The sequence below is a fragment of the Cotesia glomerata genome, linkage group LG4 (genome assembly GCF_020080835.1).
Source record: "Cotesia glomerata isolate CgM1 linkage group LG4, MPM_Cglom_v2.3, whole genome shotgun sequence".
NCBI lineage: Eukaryota > Metazoa > Arthropoda > Insecta > Hymenoptera > Braconidae > Cotesia > Cotesia glomerata.
In genome coordinates, this window is record NC_058161.1 from 7,184,601 (window position 1) to 7,206,594 (window position 21,994).

The 21,994-nt window shown below is 29.3% G+C and overlaps 3 protein-coding genes and 1 long non-coding RNA gene across 6 annotated transcripts in view; 1 reads left to right on the forward strand and 3 right to left on the reverse strand.

Annotated features, from left to right (window-relative positions):
* LOC123264227 overlaps nt 1–11,497 on the reverse strand; it is a 45,930-nt gene extending 34,433 nt beyond the window's left edge. Inside the window, exon 1 of the long non-coding RNA XR_006509288.1 lies at nt 11,237–11,497. This is a non-coding gene — a long non-coding RNA (uncharacterized LOC123264227). The remainder of the gene's footprint in view (nt 1–11,236) is intronic.
* Nucleotides 11,498–11,678: 181 nt separating this feature from the next.
* Nucleotides 11,679–16,016, forward strand: LOC123264199 (nodal modulator 3). Its single transcript, XM_044727369.1, has 3 exons — nt 11,679–11,944; nt 12,070–12,175; nt 12,659–16,016. The coding sequence occupies exons 1-3, from the start codon at nt 11,802–11,804 to the stop codon at nt 15,959–15,961; spliced, it is 3,552 nt and encodes a 1,183-aa protein (XP_044583304.1). The 5' UTR covers nt 11,679–11,801; the 3' UTR covers nt 15,962–16,016.
* Nucleotides 16,017–17,303: 1,287 nt separating this feature from the next.
* On the reverse strand, nt 17,304–18,150 carry LOC123264226 (general odorant-binding protein 69a-like). The gene is made up of 4 exons (XM_044727410.1): nt 18,014–18,150; nt 17,857–17,935; nt 17,591–17,779; nt 17,304–17,527 (listed from the first exon to the last, which is right to left on the reverse strand). Exons 1-4 carry the CDS (start codon nt 18,074–18,076, stop codon nt 17,439–17,441), a joined length of 420 nt encoding a protein of 139 aa, XP_044583345.1. The 5' UTR covers nt 18,077–18,150; the 3' UTR covers nt 17,304–17,438.
* Nucleotides 18,151–18,680: 530 nt separating this feature from the next.
* LOC123264224 (pheromone-binding protein-related protein 6-like) lies at nt 18,681–21,946 on the reverse strand. Of its 3 annotated transcripts, none has more exons than XM_044727407.1 (6): nt 20,227–20,312; nt 19,836–19,923; nt 19,703–19,755; nt 19,080–19,236; nt 18,926–18,990; nt 18,681–18,832 (listed from the first exon to the last, which is right to left on the reverse strand). In XM_044727407.1, the coding sequence occupies exons 1-6, from the start codon at nt 20,278–20,280 to the stop codon at nt 18,815–18,817; spliced, it is 435 nt and encodes a 144-aa protein (XP_044583342.1). In that variant the 5' UTR covers nt 20,281–20,312; the 3' UTR covers nt 18,681–18,814. The 3 variants fall into 3 exon arrangements, with proteins under 3 accessions (XP_044583342.1, XP_044583344.1, XP_044583343.1); XM_044727409.1 differs by lacking the exon at nt 20,227–20,312 and adding an exon at nt 21,843–21,946 and having other exon boundaries at nt 18,682–18,832; XM_044727408.1 differs by lacking the exon at nt 20,227–20,312 and adding an exon at nt 20,780–20,799 and having other exon boundaries at nt 18,682–18,832.
* Between the last annotated feature and the right edge of the window lie 48 nt (nt 21,947–21,994).

Here is a 21,994-nt window from a genome sequence, read left to right on the forward strand (position 1 = left end):
AACTGAAAAAAAAAAAAAAAAAAAGTAAATTTTTTAGAATCAGTTGTTGACGACTGTCGTAGTAAACTACCAGAATTTTTAAATTAAAAAATAAGACTAAAAAAAAGGGAAAAAAAGCTTAATGAGAAAGGGAATAAACGGCAGTAGTTACTAGTTAGGCAAACTGCCCCATCGTTAACGATCCAATATGTTTTCGCTCCCTAATATTCCGAAGCAGCAGTGGAAAAGGTTGACGATGCGTTGAAACAATCTTAGGCCAGCAAAGTAATGTTGTATGGACCCTTATATAGATTTAACTCGCCCTCTTCACGTACTAAGGGAAGTACATTCTCCGGACAAATATGTTGAGTCTCATTTTCTCAAGTAGTTTGAGATTTTCCGGTTTACTTCCTCGTATACTATACGTCTTGCCGTTTTTTCAAGAGGCTTAGACATTAGCATTTGATTCAGGACGCTAACGACAGAGGGAGCAGCCATTTCAATGGGACAGAGTAGTACAAATAGAGTTTGCGGAGGACAAGGAGTAGAGAATTAGATGGAGTATGAGAGATGGGAGAAGTTTTATCTTTAGTGAATAGAACCAGGAGTTTGAGATAACTCGGCTGGTTAGGTAGATGGCGTGGCAACTTGTGCCACGACACACAATGACCCACGCGCGAGCTTCCAACAGGGCAGATTGGACAGTTATTGCATTCTGGGTAAGATTAATTGAGCTGAGAGTATGCTATATACCAGAGAAGGCAAGTAGATCATGTTTTTCTCTCTCGCTTACACTTTGTACTCTCAACTATCTGTTTGTCTGTCTGTCTCTGTTTACTAGCGTAACTATAACCCAGTATAGTTAACCCACTGGTATCTTTACGTGTTTTCGAAGCTATGCAGTTGGTTAGGGGCCCAAGACACGAGATAGAAGACTGAAACGGGTGATGATTAACTGCTTGCTACAGGGAAAATCAATCCAAACCCTCAAGTTATAATCATCACTTCCCATTGATAGTAATTGAGATGAGAGTTATTAAATAACTTTGGTTAAAGTGATCAACTTTTATTGTTTTTATTCAATATACTAAGATTTTATTATTTTGTTTTATTGTTTGAGATATTTGATATGATTCACTTTTGACGTGTACAATTTGTCAATATACTTTTTTATAAATTATATTTCTATTATGTGTAATTTTTTTACTAATGAACTGATAGCAATGACATTAGTTTTTAAAATTGTTCCTAATCGAATAAATTTTGAGGTGATTAATTTTGACGAGTGAAAATTTTCTGATATGGCTTAATATGTCCATATTAGGCCTGATATGGTCACATGTGCTTATTTTTAATTGATTTTTCATTCAAAAGTAGTGTTAAAAATCTTCGATGGAATGCGCATGATCGCTGAATCCTCTTCTTACAAAACATTGTTTGAGAAACGTTGTTTAAAAAGCTAATCTGACATTGATTCTTAATTTCATCAAATATTCAATCAATTTTTATTTAATTTGCCATTTAACTTGATATAATAAATGACAGAACGTTTCTAGAAAAAATAAAAAATTATAATTAATTAATGAAGAGGGTCTTTGACGCCAATTTTAGTCTTGTCTAATCATATATTATACTGCTCTACTACTGTGAATAAAAATTTTTCACTATCATTATCACTATTAATCGAAACGAATTTCTTTTATCGTATTAGATCAATGCAATCCCAGCCATATTTGAAAACTCGTAAGCCGGCAATTGTAAATTTGTGTTTGAGTGTTAGATGGATAATCGCAACTTTGAAAATTCATTGAAAGTAAATTCAATTCATTGTAAATTGTTTTTTTATTTTCATAAATAGCCTAAAAAAGCCATATATAACCGTATCAGAAAATTTTTCACGGGATGGCCTTGTATAACCAATTTACATATCTGGTCGTATTAATTAGTCTCCTTTAGTTTTCAAGATATACAGAGAATCAACAGAGATGAAACACTAATTTGATTGAAAGCAGTATTCCAAAAATAAAAAAATTATTTAAAAAAAAACTAGTCATTTGAAAAATTGATTTCCTTGGTTGTTAATTTCAGGGATTAAGATCAATATACCTTCGGTCGATAACTACTAACACTAAATTCACAAGTAACTGTTAAAGTACATTAATCCACCCTCTCACGTTCTTGTTGGCTCATTATAATACTATAATTAATAAATAAAACCTTATCTTTGCGTTAACAAAAACAATTTATAACATTCAAATTAGTTAAATAAAAAATCGCACATTTTATTTTTAATGTTTATGACCCATATATTTGTATATACATAAGAGTGTATAATAAAAGAAAGTCTTATAGAATCATAAAAAGACAAGCGCGTTTTAGAGCATATATACCAGACAAGAACGATATACGTTATGTCTATTAAGGTATTCACGACCCCTTGGAGGCCGTCCCTTCTTTTTGAAATATAACCCTTGGTTCATACACCACACTTGCATATACGTCGCCCCTAACCGCTCTTCTTCTACTTCATCTCGTACTAGTGTATCTGTTTCTGTGCAGCTAAAAAAATAAAAAGCGTATATATGGAAAGCGAGAAAGAGCACACACGACATGAGTGGGTAATAGTTCTCCACAGTGTATAACCACTCCGAGTCGCGGCTTTCCGTATTATTTACTATTCTCGCTCCCGTATGTATGACATATAGCAATAAGCCGTTTACTTCTATACTTTTACTCTCCGTGCGAGTATAGAAGTTCTTATAATATTCTCTTTTTCACTAAAACAATAGCAATTAAAATTTGTTCAAATTCAACGTGAGTTACTTTTGAAAAATCAAAAGTATTATTATTGATGGTTAAGATGGTCCTAAACACAAATTAAATAACACTATAGCCCCACCTGAGTCAACTCAAAAACTTGCTGCACTCCATATATAGAAACTATTGAACTAACTTTACTATTACGTTTTTGAAATTTGTTAAGAAAATACGAACGATAAATTTTAAAAATAATATTATAAACTTTTCTTTCTCTTTTTACATTTCAACACTCATTAAAATCTGCAAACTGAATAGAAAATAGTATATTACACCCCTTGGGGAGGAAAATAAGAAAAGCCTCAGACCACACGTAATCGTTGGCAAAAAAAATTTTTCTGATTTATATTTTGACAAATTTCTCTTCTTCAAAGTCCCAAAAAGCTTTGGAAACTTGTCGAGCGCAAAACGCTCAATATGTTTGATAGTTTATTTTTCTTTCATTTTTAATGTAGATCTGTATAAATTTATCGCAATGTCTCCTGGGATGTACCTAGCTCGGGTCCCAATATGAACGACACATCTTAGTGAGTAATGTACTTTTCCGTGTCAACGCGGTACGGGGGATTAGAAACCCGTAACCGGACTTGAAGGTTTATTTACACGCTTCGTTTACATTCAATCCTCGAAAATTCAGTTACAGTTTAAATTAATGTATTTAATTTATGGTTATTTATTGCGATATATTATTCAATTACTCTGAGAAAATTAAATAATTGTAATTATTATCGTTTGTTTTCATAATAGTTACTAGCCTTGAAATGTTATTGACTAAAATTTTATTGTGCTAATTATTAATAATTATGATCGTTTAATTTTCTTCGTTTATGTATACCAATTTATATCATTCTTTATTAATTTAATTAATGTGTATTAATTAATTGATTGGTCGTATGATTTTCAGTGACACTCGGTCACACCTTACTGTTTTATGACAGAGAATTAAATGGAATATTTTTTGGGCTAGACTTTTAATGACTTACCAACATACAAATATATGTATTAATATAATAATATAATTAATTATAATATTATCTTGGGGTATCTTGACATATTTATATTTATATTTATATACTGATAAGAAGTGCTGAAATGATAATTCATGAGAATCTAGAAAGATAATAATTTAATAAATTTTGTAATTGAATGCCCAAAAAAGTTTCAGATATTATCGATTTACTTCAAATTTTACTTTGTTATAAAATTTTAGAAAGTCATAAAATAAAGAATTAATACGCCATTGAATAAATTTATGAATTACATGTTAATGTTTAGCGCGATTCTGTAATTCATTTAATTAAAATAATTGCGTCTATATATGTCAGAGAAAATTAAAACACGTACATCAATAATCCAATTAAGTTAAAAATAATTTAATATAAATACGATAATAGGATAAAATGAAAAAATTAAAAGCAGAAATAGTTATTTGTTAAAAGAATATAATAACAACAGAGTTGCTGGGAATTGAAATCTCACTGGGATAAAATAGGCGTGACGAGTTGATTCGTTATAACTCGTTTTACTCGTTGGTATTATATCCAGTAGTGTGTTAAGTCTCATCGCACGTTACATTTTGAGTCATCCACAAGGATTTTCCGCGTCATGCGCTCGTCATATCATCCACCCGTTTTATGTATTCGTTTTTTCTATATAGATCTATATATTGATATACATGTATGTGTATAAATGTAGAAATTGGTAGTGAAGATTAAAAACAACGTCAATTTTAAATTATAACCCACTGTATGTGAACGACTATCAAGTCATAAATGTGAAAAACAAGGCTAATAGAATTTTTTAGAAGGAGATTATTTTTGCCAATTTTGATGCACTCATCTAACTTTATAATTCTTTCTCTTGTTATTTTACCTTCGCTCTTTACTTCTTTTCTATTCATACACACATATACATATATGTATATATATATACGACACAACAATTTTTATATCAAAAAACTTTCATACGGTAGATTATCAGCCGACAAGATGAAAGAGTTTTAATTCATTGTTTTTCATTTTCATTTTTTCATTATTTTTTGTTTTTTATTATTTTTTTTTTTTTGTCAACGTAATACGACTTTGACAATTTAAACGCGACTACCTACCAGAAAAATTAACTTTCTGCGGAACGTGACAGCTATGGAAAATTATTTTCCGAATTGTATTGTACGTTTAATCACTTTTCAACGTCCGAACTTTAATTCGATTTTCCTCAGTTTTTAAATATTCATGATTTATCAAATATTGGTAAATTTTATTTTATTTTTATTCCATATTTAAAAATGAAAAATAAACTTATATATAAGTATATTTCAACACAACGAAACATGGTGAATTGTTAACACAAAATTTGTATTACATTATTGCGCTAAAAAAAAAACAGCCAACAATCTAACACACGTTTTAGAAAATGTTAAGACAATATTGTTAACACAATAAATATTAACTGACACTGATTAGATTTATTTTTATCAACTCTTATCATTAAAATAATTTATTTTTATTTGGACTGTTAACAATTCAATTCATTTTTTATTAATTTTTTATCAAAATTTTCCAATGAACTATAATTTATTCCCAGAAAATAAAACTAAATGTCAAGATCAAAAAAGAAATAAATTTTATAAAATAGTAACACAAATTTAGTGTTATTATTTGGAATGTAACACAAATTTTGAGTCGATTTTTAAGTAATACACAAAAAGTATTAGAGTAGAAGTACCGATTTTGGCCACCTTAGCACCGTTTTTGGCCAGTCAACATTTGAATTAATTTATAAAAAAATTATAATAGTATAACCATATTTTTGCTGAGTTTTAAAAAATTTATATTAAAAAAAATTGAATTTGTAATGATTTATTAATATAAATTCATTTCTATCGTTTATTTGAACAATAAATGGCCATAAACGGTACAGTGGCCACAAACGGTACTTCTACCCTATGAGAAAATTAATTGTTTGAAAATAAAAGTAATAACTAACATCTTTTGATTTTTTTTTCGTAAAAAATTCCGTCAACCATTTAAAAGTAAAATATTAAGCGCACATTTATTTTTTTATTTAGAAGTAGTGGCGTAAAAAAATGGGGTTAAAATAAATAGCCAAACGAGTAAAGAAATTCTCGAGAATAAAACAAATAGCATTGTTGAAGTGAAAGGGCTTGTAGCACGCGCCAATGCGATCAGTCAAGAAGTACCGCGGTCTATTTTGTTGGCCACAAAGCTAATAAAAACTCAAATCGATTACTTTTACAATTGTAAACTTGTCTTGTTATTTAATGGTGTTTTTATTTCAACATTAACCATTTAAAAACTACTCTTAATAAATAAAATAAAATTACAAAGCATTAATAAACAAACTAAATGATTCAACAAATCATTAAAGTTCCCAAGAGATTGTTCGTTGATGATACTCATAAATAAATAATGTGTCGTGTCGACGATCGTTTTCACAAGAGTGATTATTCGTCGGTTACTAGACTCTTCGTTTCTACGACACAGGGAATGGACCCCCAAGGACTAAAGGATCCTTCGACGAACAACTTTTATACACATACTCTATCTCATTCGACTTGCATCATTGATGAAACGATCTTGCCTTGTAAATATTTTTTATCCCTATCCCTTTTCATCCCTACCGTAATAATATAATAATTATCATTATTATTCTTTAGTTTTTACTAACCAGCTATTCAATTCAATTAAATCAAATCAATAGAAATGAAAATTCCTCAAGACTTTTTCAATTCATTCTTAAGGGGTTAGGGGTAGTCAGAGACACGAAAAAATGAGAATTTTCAGTATTTTTTTTTTTTTATTAAATCATGTTATTTTAAAAAAGTAATAATACGGCATTATTACACAATGTTTTGACTTGAAGTCACGAAAATTTGGAAAAAAAAAATTTATAATTCTCAAAGTTATAGCTGTTTGTGTTGACCCAGTTCCAAAAAAAGTTCCTTGCGGTGACTATCATAAATCCTTGGAGATTCATCAAAAATCAATCGGATAGAAAAAATTAGTTTTATAAATAGATTATCTTGGGCCTGATCGAAGCTTTTTTTTTTTTTTTTTTTCAAAAATTAACAAAATGTCGGCCTCAGGAAATTTTTTTCTAGATTTTCGGGAAAAAATCAACAGTTAATTGGTCATAAAAAATCGAAATTTTTGAAAAAAAAAAAATCCTTCGATCAGGCCTGAGTTTATTATGTATACTAAAAGTTATATAAATTTCATTAAAATCTACTGAGCTGTTTTCGAGTAACAGTAGTCACCAGTTCAAAAAACATAGTTTTGAGAAAAACGCATTTAAAGTTTCACATTAGATTTATGTACAGTGATACGCTCTTTGTTATTTGTCGAATAACTCGAAAAGTAATTATCGGATTAACTTCAAATTTTCAGAGAATATTTTTAAGATATTATACTTAAAGAAAATGCAAAAAAAATCGATTTTTTGAAAATGCTGACTACCTCTAACCCCTTAAGATAAATTTAGATAATTTTATACTCAATGATAGAAGTTTGTTTTAATAATTAATCGAAACAAGCCCAGGAAAAATAATTCAAGAAAAAAAAATTTTGATAAAAAAAAAAACATTTTTGATCATTTTATTCTCGAATTAAGATCAAAAGTTTATAAGCAAATTAAATTTTACTTAAAAAAATTGAATTAATTACTCAAAATGATTCTTTCTCCCAAATAAAGTTAAATTGATTTCAGGTGTTTTATTAATGGGTATAATTTAACACTTAATTACAATAATACAAAACAACGAGTTCATTATTTTAATACTGTAAGAAAAGAGAATAACCTCTTTTGAAAACGGTTGATTTATGCGGATGATTAACTTTGTCGATTAAAATTAATTATTAAACTTGAGAAATTATTATTCAAAAGCATTCATTTGGTTTCTCAAAAAATTAATTAATATAGTGTAAAGCAAAAAATTGCACAATTTTAATTTAAAATATGTTAAAAAAAATGAAATCCTAACCATGTCTCTTATAGTATCAATAATTAGTGCTTTTATCTTACCCGTTCCCTATTTTTTTTTTTATAATTTAATTAAATAATTTAATAATTTAAATACACTAAAAAAGAAATTAACTTGATTAAACAGAAAAATTTTTGAATCACACAGTAAGAAATTTTGCGTCATTGCGTCAAAAAATGTTGTGTTAAAAATTTTTATGTTAAATATTTAACACTTTTTTGTGTTGATTTAACACTATAAATGTTAAATTTACACATAAAAGTGTTAAATATTTAACACTAAGTTTTTTGACGCAATGACGCAAAATTTTTTACTGTGCAAAACAATTCTTTTGAAGAGTTTCATGATCTTGATTCAATATAAAAAATTTTGAAGTATATGTAAGTAAAATTTACTTAAGCTAAGAATAATGGCGACGATGACACTCTTTAAAATAATTTATTTGGTTCTAGAATTCTTCTCTCGAATCAAGTTTTTTTTTCAGCTTGTACAACGATGCTCGAAATTTGACTAGCTGTTGACATTGTTTTTAACAAATATTCAAACTCAATATTTAAAAATGTAGAATTTATTTGTAGTCTGAGTGAAACTAAAATGAAGTGGACCAACTACTGAAGGAACGAATTGACGATAATCCGGAATTTTTTCTTAACATGCAGTTATTATCCATATCATCTACATTATTTGCTCCGTAAACTTATCCGGAACTCAATATACTTAAAAACTTAATTTTATTCAAATTATTCACGGAAAAAAGTAAACTGCAATAAATAACAGTCGATTTATAATAAGTAACGATCAACTGCTAAAAATTACCATTTCAAACAGTAGAATCGTGATTTTACTATTCACTTTATAATATTTACTATTTAACCGTTACAATTTACTCTACATGGAAGAAAATACTATTTCAAACAGTAATATTCGCTATGTAAATGTCTAAAATGTTAAAGTATAATAATTAAGAATTCAGACTTTGATATTTATCATTTCGTACCTAAAAAATGATCTTATGATATGTAAAAAGTATAAAATAAAGTTAGTAAATTTCTAATACAAGCAATGTCAATATTTACAAAGTAAAATGGTAAATTTTAAACGAGACGCTAAAAATCAAACTGTAATTATTGACTTGCTTGGACTGGTAAAATGTATATTTTAAAAGTATAATTTTTACTGTTTCAAATGTTAAATTCTCCCAGAGTGGGACCCTCTTCTCTTTCATCTGAGTTCCCCTTCTCATAATATGGACTATATATTGAAATGGCAATTTTTACTGTTTGAAACTGTAATTTTTTAAGATGAAAGAGTCGTTGTTTACTATAGTGACAGCTACTAATCACTTATTTTGGATATTAAATTATAAATTGTGGCTTTTATACTTTCTACATTAAGTTCTGTAATATTTATATTTTTGCCACCCCGATGTCCGCTTTACTGTTTGAAACTATAAAAATTAACCGGAATCCGAGTGAATATTACAGTTTACTTTTTTCCGTGTTATTCTCTCGACGTGCTTGAACAACCGATTAAGTATTGTATGTTAAAAAAAAGAATTCGAAAAACGTTAAGTTTAAGACATTAGAAAAGAAGGCATTATTGCGTGATCTCTTGGGAGTATTTCTCCATTTCCCTTAGGTTGGCTTTAACTTAAAGTTGATGTTATACACTCTCTATACACTCACTACTGTTGAAGAAAATGAGATGGGTGACGGGACCACGTAGCGTCGTAACTCAGTTTCTACGGTATCTTCTCGATCGACGGGCAAGAATACTTTATGCGAAACGTTTCGACGTCACCGCCACTTCGACAGCCGATAGAATAAGAGGATGAAAAAGTGGGTGATCCTTGAGCAGGAAGAAGAGAAGAAATAAAAGAAGAAGGAAGAGGAAGAAAAAAGTTAAAAGAAAAAAAAACGTTGAGGTGGAGCAAACTTTAAGTATTCTATGCGTCGTGCGGACCAGGACTCGACGAGGGACGCTTCTTATACAAGATGGAGGATATAGATGGACCTTTAAACTCATACCACGACCAACCCTATCGTTACCCCACAACCACAGCATAGATAGAGAAGATAGGTAGATATAGATTTTATATCAGCTATGTCGCAGAAACCAACAACATTTCACTTCTTATTGGTTATGTATTGCAATCCACTTGTGTATAGCTGTGACATCGATGTTGGACATTTTCCGCATAAAATTTTCATCTTCGAAGAGAGTCGTACAGTTGTTATATTTCATCAAAATGGAATGAAGTATAAGGAGTACTTTTAAATATTGATATCATATCGATATTTAAACGATTCTGAAAGGTTAAGTGATACTTTTGGTTGAACTTATATATTGCTCTAAATAAAAGTTTTTGTTTTTAATATATGAATTCAAATTTTGCAAAAAATATTTTAAATTGATAATTGTGATAAGAAGAAATCATTTTAATAATTTCTTATAAGAATCTCATATTTCCTGATTTTTTTAATTCATTCATGCTATATTTCGCGTTTTATTAAATGAATTATCTTTTTAAATTTTGAGAAAGATAAAAGACCCCATTAGTGGCACCTTTAATCCCTATTAGTGGCACTTTTTCTTTCAATGAAAAAATGTTCTACTCGGAATAAAAATTAAAAATTTTTTTGATCTAAAGGTCTTAAAGATTATAAATAATATATTCATGATTGAAATTAATGACTTTATTAATTGAATAAGTACCAAAATCAAAGAAAGACTCAGTAATGAGGTCCCACTAATGGAGTCTTTTACCCAATCTTTTTAATGTTAATAAATTTCATATTATTGAAGTATATAACATATAGAAGATAAGATATCGAATTATAATAAGTATTATCCGTTCTATAGAAGGAACAAATCGAGAACCTAATTTTGACCTAATAGATCATTTATATTCTAGAGGTTGATATAATTACTTTTATCAAAGAAATCGAGAGTACATGATCTATCTATTGGTAAATCTGTAGTAAACTTTTGTTAATAAGTCCTGACAGTGAAATAAGCAAACTCCTGACTATTTTTTTGTTTTATCAATTCATTAAATTAGAAAGAAGAAAAATATTTTTGAAAAATTTCACTTTTAATGTTTTTTATTTTATAAATGTGAAATTTTTCGTTAAATTTTTTACAATAATTTGTTTGTTGAAAACTGTTCAGATGTTTTCTTCTATTCGTAATACTCATTAAAAAAAACCGAAATAACTTTTTATAAATAATCCATTGAATATCAGTGTTTTATTAGAAATTTTTATTTGTTTAGAAGAAATTTATGGTATTGCAATACCTCTTTAAAAAAAATATCCCAACAATTGTTGGATGTTGGATAATTTTTTTCATAATAAATCATCCTTTATTTTTAATGAATTTAAAAATTTTTCATGAAAAAAAAAACCAATTTTAAAAAATCTCTCTATAAAAAATACTTACCCAGTAAAAAATTAACCTTACTTTTCAATACTCAAAAACTTTAATGAAATTGGTTAAATGTGCTTCCGTTTTGGTGATTCTGCGTATCAATCAAAAAATTCACTACTGTTGAATTCACCATTGTAGAAAAATTGTTTTTGTCATTAAACATCAAATAATGATGTGACCACTACATAATTTTTAAGTTAAATACTTAAATATATCAATTATTAGTTAAATACCAAAGAAGAAAAGTGAAAACCGCTTAAAAATAACTTTTTAGAAAAATGAGTGTCTGAAAGAACCGTTAACTAATGTACTTACTATGTTTACTACAATAGATGTCTTTTCTTGCTTGGAGCATAACTGTTACACCTCCAGCTGCTTTGGAAGATTATACACTTATCGGCTCGGCTGCGCCGGTAAAAATAAATGCCACACATCACGTGACAGCAATAATTAGATAGTGTTGTGTTGGCCCGTTGGCAGTTTCGCTGTCGGCCACAAATTAAATTCATATAATTGGAGTTTTTAATAAATCAAGTAATTAGTAATTGTCCAGTCACTGGACTTTTGACATAAAATAATGTCAACATTATATAAATTTATTATTTATAAAATAATTTTTTTATTACTATCCCAATGTTGTGTGTCGGAGGAAATTTTGGGATGTGGCGGCTTTATCAAAAGCCATACAAACATTGATTACTCCAAAGTACAGGTTAAATTGTAAGTGATAAAATTTTTTAATTATTAGATATAAATGATAGCATAGTCATTATATTTATTTAAATATTTTTATTAGTAATATTAAAGAATTTATGTGAAAAATTAATTTAAAAAATATATTACAGGTTTACTAAATCAGGCAGTTTAAAAGATTACACTGAAGCTGCACCCAATACAGGATATTACTTTTTACCTTTATATGACAATGATAAAGGTGAATACATATTAAAGGTGATTCTAATTTTTTATTGTATATTAAATATTAAATTTATCAAGCTGACAAACAGATATAATAATACACAGTATTTATTTAATGAGCAATAAAAAAATTTAACAATTATAACTAAGAATAACGAAAATTTGAATAATACTAAAAGTAGAAAAAATAATGAAACTAAAATCATGAAATATCTGACAATTGTTTGAATTTTTCTGTACAGATAAATTTTTATAAAAAATAATTTTAAAAATTCCACTTGCAAAAATCTAAAAAAGTATAAATGCAATTTTTAAAAAATTGTTTCTTACGATTAATTCATTTTTTAAATAAAACTAAAAAGTAGTCAGGTGTTTGCTGATTTCAGTTTAAAAATATGTAATATTTTTTTAATTCTTAAAAAATTGCCTTGTCGGTTAATTTCAGTACCATTAAACTATCAAAATATAAATAGTTCCCAATATCTTATCAAAATATAATGTAAAATAATTAAACAGGTTGAACCACCTCGAGGTTGGAGTTTCGAGCCCACGGAAGTTCGTTTAGTAGTAGACGGAGTAAATGATTTGTGCAGTCAAGGTAAAGACATCAATTTCAAATTTAACGGCTTTGGTATTACTGGAAAAGTAATAAGTCAAGGATCCAACGATGGACCCACTGGTGTCACCGTATCGCTGTATAAAAGCACCAATCGCGATGTAGTTGAACGTGTCACAACAACATCGCAGGGCGGTATTTTTTCATTCACTCCAATCCAACCAGGTAAATACATTCTGGTAGCTTCTCACCCGCACTGGTCATTTGAGAAAAACACTGTAGAAGTCACAGTACGAGAAGGTAACACTGAGTTACCGAACAACAGTTTAATAATATTCGGGTATGATGTCAGCGGGCAGATAACCAGCGAACCCGAAAATGAGCCAGTCGTAGATGTTTCAATTTTACTGTTCGGTACAGGGAAAATAAAAAATTGCAAGACACCAGTGACCAGTGAAGGTAACGCGGAAAATGGCAAAGCTTTGTGTCAAGTCAAGTCCGACAAAAATGGTAAATTTAAGTTCTCATCCGTTTCAAACGGTGATTACACTTTTGTCCCATACTTTGCTAATTTCGCAACAAAATTTGATGTTGAACCAGCTAAAGTACCATTCAAAGTACATCACAATGACTTGATAGTGTCAGAAACATTTAAGGTAACAGGTTTCACAGTCGCTGGTCGCGTGATGATGGATAAGAATACACCACTGGCTAACGCTAGAGTTTTTTTGTCTGGTAAAGAAGTCGTTAAAACTAATTCAAATGGTGCTTATACAATTGACAAAATGAAAGCTGGCCAGTACTCATTAAAAGTAGAGGCCAATGATGTTCAATTCGATGAACAAACCGTTAAAATATCACCAAGCGAGCATCATTTGCCGGATATTCTGCCTTCATCTTACAAAGTATGTGGTTCTGTGACTCTGTTAACCAAAGGAACTCTTCACCACCGCAAAATAGTTATTGAAAATGCTGGTAAAACATTTAAGCGCGAGATTGAAACTGATCCTCAGACTGGCCAGTATTGTCTGTACCTGGTGCCGGATAATTATCAAGTAAGTGTTATTGTGACAGCTGAAGAAAAAACCAAAGGCCTTCAATTCTTCCCAATTCAACAAACCATCGAGGTGTCCAGTAAACCAATTAGTAATATAAATTTCTTACAATTAAAAGCCACCCTTCTAGGATCTGTCGCGTGCTTGAAGAATTCTGACTGCAGCAAAGCTTCTGTAACTTTAAAAGTTCTTGACGGAGTTACCGTTCAAACAATTCCTATCAAAGATGGACGATACGAATTCACAGAAGTACTTCCAGGTCATTACGAAGTTTTGATTGACACAGATGTTTTCTGCTGGGAGAATCCAAGCCATCGAGTTCTGATAACATCAGAACGGGCTGAAATTCCTGTTTTTAAACAAACTGGATTTTCAGTTACATTTATTTCTTCTCACGACTCTGCGGTAGAATTCATCGATTCCGTTAAAGGAAAGAAAGTAGCTCTGACTCTACCCCTTGGTAGTACGAGACACTGCGTATCAAGCCCTGGTGAGTATAAATTCATCCCCAAAAGCTGTCACGTCTACGCAAAGGATTCATACACTTGGGACACTAAGACTCAACAGCCAATTATTTTATCGTCAACCGAACACAGACACCGAGGGAAGATAATCAGCAATGCAGGTGTTGACAATGTCAAAATAAAAATAGAATCTGGTGGTGACTCAACTACTTTTGGTCCGCTTAAATACACCAAGACTGGAGACAGTTATCGTTACAATTTTGAGTTTAATGCTCACACAGATTCTACTTATGTTATCACACCGATATCTGACATCATGCTGTTTAATCCTTCCTCTCTAAAGGTTGTCGGAAGCAACGATTGTCACAATGACGTCGCGACGTTAGTAGGAAATCTAGGAAAAATCGTTAGCGGAAAAATATCTCCAGCTCTTGAAGGAGTTACCATCCAAATTTACGGTAAAGACAAAAGCTCGCCTGTCCACACGCTGGTTACCCAAAAAGACGGAGCTTATCGTATCGGGCCGCTTGACGGTACGATTGAGTACAGTGTCACTGCTGAAAAAGTAGGATACGCCATCAGTGGGCCTGACGCTAACGGAGTTTTTTCAGCACATAAACTCGCTGAGATTATTGTCGAGGTGACAGATCAAGCTGATGATTCCTCTTTGCAAGGTGTTCTCTTGTCATTATCTGGTGGTCAGAGCTACCGTAAAAATAGCATCACGCCTGAGCAAGGCCAGCTGTCGTTCAACTCTCTGTCTCCAGGGGAATACTACCTTAGGCCGATGATGAAAGAGTACAGATTTGATCCTCCGTCTAAAATGATCACTGTGACAGAGGGCGCGACTTTACGGGTTAAATTGTCTGGTAATCGAGTTGCGTTCAGTGCTTATGGAGTAGTGACTTCTCTAAACGGCGAACCTGAACCTGGTTTGATCGTGGAAGCTCAGGGTCAAGGAGACTGCTCAAATCTTCAAGAAGAAGCGACTACTGAAGAGAATGGAAATTTCAGAATCAGAGGACTCCAACCGACTTGCATGTATATAATCCGTTTGAAACCGAATACTGAAGTTAATGCCCACATTCACCGAGTGTCTCCGAGCTCTATTGCTGCTCAGGCGACTGAAGACATCAGCAAGCTTCGTTTCGTCGCTTTCCATCCGATCTCACGTACAGACTTGGCCGTACGTGTTTTCTCCGACCCACCTGAGCATTATCGCACTCTTAAAGTTAAGCTTTGTCGTGAAGATCAACCGGACTCGCCTATTCACATCGCTAAAATAGATCCGCAACAATCAAATAAATTTACGAGCCACAGCAATCCTGGATTTTTAATCCACTTGCCATCTTTGCAATCAAATAGCCGTAAGTACTTTGTTCAATTGGACACTTCACTGTCTCCATCGATGTACAAGTACAGGATAGTTCCTAACTACTTTGAAGCTAACATTTCTTTTAAAGCTATCACCCTGAATTTTAATGCAGAGCGTAAAGTTGATCAGGGAGAAATGAGTCAGTCTTCGATACTGGCTCTGCCATTTATCATGATGGTTGCACTGGCGTTTTTGAATCGTGATAAATTATGGAGTTGGTTGAATTCCGCTGTTGATTATTGGAGTAAACCAACTCCAGTGTCAAGATCTTCTCAGCCCGTTGCGCCGATTGATCCTCGGGCTGATGATATTATCGTCGAACAAATAATGAATATCAATAAACGTAAAACAAAACCTCGTAAGACTTAAGTTTTAGCAATTAGCAATTAATTGGGATTTTTAGAGTATGAGTAGGTCAATTAGTGAAAAAAAATAAAACGACTACCCAGGTAACATGTGCTTAAGTAAGATTTAGGTGCCAGTGTCTTGAGCAAAACCCCTAGTTGCTAGTGTCTTTTTCTACATATGGGTCTTGCTCAAGTTCATGTAGAAAGAACTGCTTCAAGATTTATATATAACTAGCTCAAGATATTTTGTGCAAGAATATGAGACAAGTCTAATGCAAGGTGCATTGAAAAACTTTCTGACGGATCTTTTGAATCAGAAACTCACCACAGACACTTACCCATGACTTGGTAAAAATTTTCTCAAAATCCGTAATTCTCAGTAATTTGTTCATTTCTAAAGCATTTGTGAACCAAAAACTAACAGCAAATGTTTAAGCGTGACTTGCTCAAGATTTGCTCAAGATGCATGATCCATTATATATTTTATAGCACTTTTTCCCCTCCATTACTTGAAGATGTATTGATTCAGTGGTGCACATTTTAAAATAATTTTGTCTTGATTGATAAAACAGTAGGTCTGTACTCTAAAAAGTTAAGCTGAATGAGATACACTGATCCTATTGTAAATATAGGAGGGGTAGAATGATGCGAACGGTCATTCGAAAACATTTGATTTTGAGCAGATCTTGAATAAATCTTGCACAAGTATATTAAGCATGCTTCTGGTGTCAGTCTTTCTCAATAATTGATACAGTTAGTTTATCGATAAGCATCTTCAGATTTTCTCAATTTTATTACACAATTCTTGAGCTATAATCTGGCTCAAAGTTCTTGTACAAAGCTTGTTCAAGACTTGTCAATTGAATTTGCTACAAGTATCTGAAACAAGACCCATAGGTAGAAAAAGACACTAACAACTATCGAAATTGAGACCAGATTTGCTCAAGCTTTGAAAAAGATTGCTATATGGGTAGTTTATTTTTTATTACTAATTCTTTAGAATTGAAGTAAACTTATTCTGAAAATCCCAAGAATTAATCATTTAAATAGCTCATTAATCATCAATACTCTTTGGTTTATTTTTTACTGTGACTTGTTAAAAACTTACCTTGTACAATAAGTATTTTTTTGTTTTGATATTCCACATATTGGTTATCAAAGAGTTTAAATGATGATTATGTTGTATACTTATAAAAATACGTTAAAGACTTGATATATTAAATAAAATGTAAATGAGTTGTTTAAATATGGCATTTTGCAATCATATATTTTGTGAAAGAGTGTCTACGTGTGGTAAAATGTTTTAGATAATTTAAAAAGTAAAAATTTATAAATAATGAATTGTAAATAAATAATGAAACTAATTTACAGTATAGAATAATTATTTATTTTGTTATCTTCCATTAATCTAGGAAATAAGTAATTAAATTTATAACTCGATCCTACACATAAACAATTGTCGATCTGGATATTTTATTTTTATTAATGTGAAGAGATATTTAAAGAATGAAGTAGGTCTCAGGGTTTGAATTGTACAAACACTTGGTAACTTCATAAGACAAATCACAGAGATCACCTTCTTTTCCCTCTGTAAAATTTATTTTTTATTGTAGTTTTATATTTTTTTAAAAGATTTATTTAAAATACTTACTTGTTTCACGGCACTCTTTGATCATTTTAGTCGCAGATTCTTTCATTGATGGAGGAGATAAAGCTAACATTGCGTCAAAGTTGATTCCACGTTTGCTTACTAATCTGAATTGATCAAAAATACATTTCAAGTAACACTTTAATTGAGGGTCATCAGTGAATTCTCCTTTTGCTGCTTTGTTGACCAAATCTGTTTCAAAAATAATATTTTTTGAAAATTTTTTATTGAAAAGCAACAAAAAAATTGAAAAGAAGAAAAAAAATTACCTTCACTAGGAATTCCTGATTCCTTCACACACGTAGCACGAATTGTTGGCTGGACATCTAAAAATTCCTCTGGAACTGGCTGAAATTAATAATTAAGCATTTAAACAATTAAATTAACTAAATATTAAATTAAAATATAAAATAATGTATAACTTACTCCAGATTGAACGTAAGCAACCAAAAGTAAAATATTGACAAAGCTCAACAAAAATTTAGCCATTTTCGACTTATAGAAATATAACAGTGGAAATAGTCGTAACTGAAACCTGCCGTGAGAATGATTAATTTTTCCGCGAGTTACAGCAATTTATAAAGTACTCAAGACACTGATTATTCCGTAAGCTGCGACATGATCATTTAGAGATCAGCAGGTCATCATAAAAAAATATTTATTCTTCGAACTTTAGATTTATCGTTATAGAATTAATATTTTTTCTATTCTTCAGGAAATATAAAATTTATTCGTAACATAATTATACAGATTTTTTTTTTATAAATTAAATACACATTAAAATCTCTATTACTCATAAAAATAATTACAATTGATACAATTATTTTTTTGATGTTATAAAAAATTATTTAATTACAGAATTACCTAACAATTGCCAATAACGTAATGATCAACATTGATAATTTTGCTTTAAGTTATTTAGCTTGTGAATCATAGCTATTAGCATGGATTCATTTATTGGTAAAAAAAAATATTTTTATGTAGTACGCTAGTAAAAAAAAAGTTTATAACCTGTTGATTAATGTTTATTGAATTTAATTATTAATAAAAAAAAATCGAATCACGTGTACGTTATACGTCTTTAATTATTAATAAAATTATAAACATATATTACACCATTATGATTTTTTTTGTTATTAAACAGATAATTGAGTGGGTTTCAATATTGTTTAGTTATATTTAAATAAAATTCCAATTATTTATAATTATCTTCAGTCATAGTAGAATTTAAAATAAGTAATACGTCTGAAATAAAAAATATTTATCACGTAATTAAATAATGCACAAATTATCTTATATTGTCTATGATTCAATAAATAAATTAATTCTTGTACGAACCTTGGGTGATACTTTTGCGTAACATAAATTAAATGTATACGCATATTGACAATTGTCTCCATTAGCTAAAAAATAAATACAATATATTAATAAATATAACGGGAAAAATTGTAATTTTTATTTTTAACACACTAAAAACGTAGTTTAAATTTACCTAAATATTCACCAACTCCTTTGCACTCACGAATAGCTTTTTGAACTTCAGCTCTGTATGCTGGTATTCTTTGAAAAAATGTTAGCATTCCGTTGAGACTCAGCTCACCTTTGATATCAATTAATCCAAATTGTTCCCAGAGACAATACATGTAACACTAAAAAATACTCATGTTAGTTCAAATAATTATTTTGTAAAAAAATAATTTCAAATTAAAATTTTTTTAACTTTTATTATAACAGAAGAAATGAAAACAGATTTTTACAACAAACGGATTTATCCTTGAATTCGTTATTGAATTTAATTTCCAACGGCTATAAAAATTTTTTTTCTATACTATTACAAAACTGTTTGACTTTTATGATTTTTATGAGCTTAAACATTAGAATAATTTTATAGTCATGAAAAAATTAAATGATAATAGCTGATAGAGAAAAAATTTTATTATTTTGAAGTGAAACTTTATTATTATAAAATTTTTTAAGTTGGAAGTATTTTTGTAGAAAAAAATAAAACTTTCCATTTCTTAAATAATGATACATAAAAAAAAATATATAATTGTAAGATACATAACAGGAGCCATGTGAAGTGACAACAATCATATTATTACAGTTATTATTTACTTTTAATTGGCGAGACTCTGGCCACTCTCCATTTCTTACAGCTTCGATGTCCGCTGAAAAAATTTGAATAAGTATAAAAAAATGAAAAAAATGTACTAAAAACAATCTAGTATTTAAATGTAAATAAAATTACCTGTAGCCACGCCTGTTTGTCTTTGACATGCATTGACGACACTCGCAGCCATGGCAATCATCTCATCAGTCACGAAACTGGGTCGCGACTGCAAAAATTATCCAACATGAATCATTAGATTTTTTTTATTTAACAAAAACTAGATTTTACTATGACAATAATTTTATAAAAAATGATTAATACTAGTAATTATAACACTTATCACTATTCACAAAACTATATTACTTAAGCGAAATAATTTAATGCTGCATTAATTTATTTTTATTTCTTTTTCTTTTTAAATAATAAAAAACTCTTTGAGTGCCGTTAGAAATTTTAATATTTGTTTTTGATAGTTTATTTTTAAATAAAATTATAAAAAGATATCTTTTAATTCAGTAGTAAAACCTACCCCACAGAAAACTGATGGAATAAAAATACAAATCATAAATAAAAATTTCTTCATTTTTTGCGATTACTTTTTGCTCACAATATATTTATTTTTTACTTTAACTAATAGAGATTTTTAAAATTCTTTATTAATTTATACAAAGGATAAAAAATAAAATAAATAGTAAATTCAACAGCAAAAAAAGATCTGACTTGACCCTTCGCTAAACTAGGAGTGAGCTAGTTCGCCAGTGGTTTCAAATCGTGGGTTCTGCATGGCCTAAATTGATACAAAAGTATTATCAATTCTATCAAGGGTGAGATCAGTCGACTGGTCAGCTCACACATCATCATCATCTAGATGAGTGAAATTAAATTACCAATAAACCAGTCAAAAGGTATAATCAATGATACAATAAATCACAGTAAATCGACGGCAGTGTCCGTAATTTATTTAATACTAAAATATATATGAGCATGATCTTACAGCATACCTAGTTCAATTACATTTGCAAAGTAGTAAAAAATAATAAATTAAAAATTTGAATTATTTAGGCCAAGCATCTGTCTATTACCTATGTATACATCATTTAATACCGAGCATTGACCCTCACAGATTTGATCACATCAACGGATATTAGTACTTTAGAGTACAAGCATATTCTGGGCCGCTCGTTTAATTTATTATCGTCTCTGGAGCATTATTGTTTTTATTGGATCGGTTCTTTAATAATATGTACACCGATCTTTGATGTATACTATTTCTTCTTTGGATTTTTAACTTGTTTACTTAGGTGGAATACTTTTAAAAGCTGTAAAATGACTGTTCGAGGTTTTTATAATTGATTCAAAAAATAAAAAAAAATAATAATGACAAGTGTTCATTTATTTATCAAAGAATAATGAATATATTTATAAAAAAAAAGCTTCATTTTTCAACTAATAATTAAATTTATAAATTGTCATGAAATTTATATCATTTTGTATTTTTGTTCTGAGAATTTCATTAAATTTCGAATCTTAATTACCAATTTTTATAGAATTTTAAATTTATAAATTACAAAACTTTTGAAAATTTCATAGAATTTTAGAAAATTAAAAAATTTTAGACTTAAATTACTTTTTAGAATTAGAATTTTTTATAAAATCAGATCCGATTAAAGTTTTCAAAATGTATTATTATTTTAATAACTGAAATTTTTTAAAGTTAATTAAAAAGAATTTTAACCAATTAAAAAATATTTCAAGCTAAATTTTAACTCACTGAGATAATTTAAAATATAAGTTGAAAACATGTTATTTATAATTTTTCTTTCAACAGATTAAGTTTTTCACAATTTGCTCTATTATCAAAGTTATAAACTAAACAACTAATATTTATTTAATATTGTTTTTGTAACATAATACCAAAAAACTTTTTCAAATAATTATATTTGTATGATTAGTCTATAATTTATTCATTTTGTAATTCTTAAAAACTTATAAATTATCTCTTAATTTTTTAATGTGTAAACTAAATATTTCATTATAAATAATTTATTTATCTGAAATGAAAATATAAATTATTATTATAAGTAATTATTAAATGGAATAGTGTTAATGTTTTAATGAATATTAAACAATTTTTTTCGTGCATACATAATAATTAAAATCTCCACTGGTGGGAATAGTTTCGACAGACTAAGTATACATCGAATCAAAAGTTTCACACATTCAGCCCACTGAACTGGAATTGACGTCGTAGTTTAGACCTCAAAAACAAAACCAATTCATAAAAAGTTAAATAATCT

Excerpts from the sequence above, each read along its gene's own strand:
- LOC123264226 (XM_044727410.1), bottom strand. The coding sequence starts at position 18,076 with ATGGCTAAATTTTTGTTGAGCTTTGTCAATATTTTACTTTTGGTTGCT. Across the intron at positions 17,780-17,856 it reads ATCAGGAATTCCTAGTGAAG|ATTTGGTCAACAAAGCAGCA; the intron begins GTAATTTTTTTT and ends TTTTTGAAACAG. Across the intron at positions 17,528-17,590 it reads CAAAGAGTGCCGTGAAACAA|AGGGAAAAGAAGGTGATCTC; the intron begins GTAAGTATTTTA and ends TAAATTTTACAG.
- LOC123264199 (XM_044727369.1), top strand. The coding sequence starts at position 11,802 with ATGTCAACATTATATAAATTTATTATTTATAAAATAATTTTTTTATTA. Across the intron at positions 11,945-12,069 it reads TCCAAAGTACAGGTTAAATT|GTTTACTAAATCAGGCAGTT; the intron begins GTAAGTGATAAA and ends AATATATTACAG. Across the intron at positions 12,176-12,658 it reads AAGGTGAATACATATTAAAG|GTTGAACCACCTCGAGGTTG; the intron begins GTGATTCTAATT and ends ATAATTAAACAG.
- LOC123264224 (XM_044727407.1), bottom strand. The coding sequence starts at position 20,280 with ATGAAGAAATTTTTATTTATGATTTGTATTTTTATTCCATCAGTTTTC. Across the intron at positions 19,237-19,702 it reads CAGAGTCTCGCCAATTAAAA|TGTTACATGTATTGTCTCTG; the intron begins GTAAATAATAAC and ends AGTATTTTTTAG. Across the intron at positions 18,991-19,079 it reads AGGAGTTGGTGAATATTTAG|CTAATGGAGACAATTGTCAA; the intron begins GTAAATTTAAAC and ends TTTATTTTTTAG.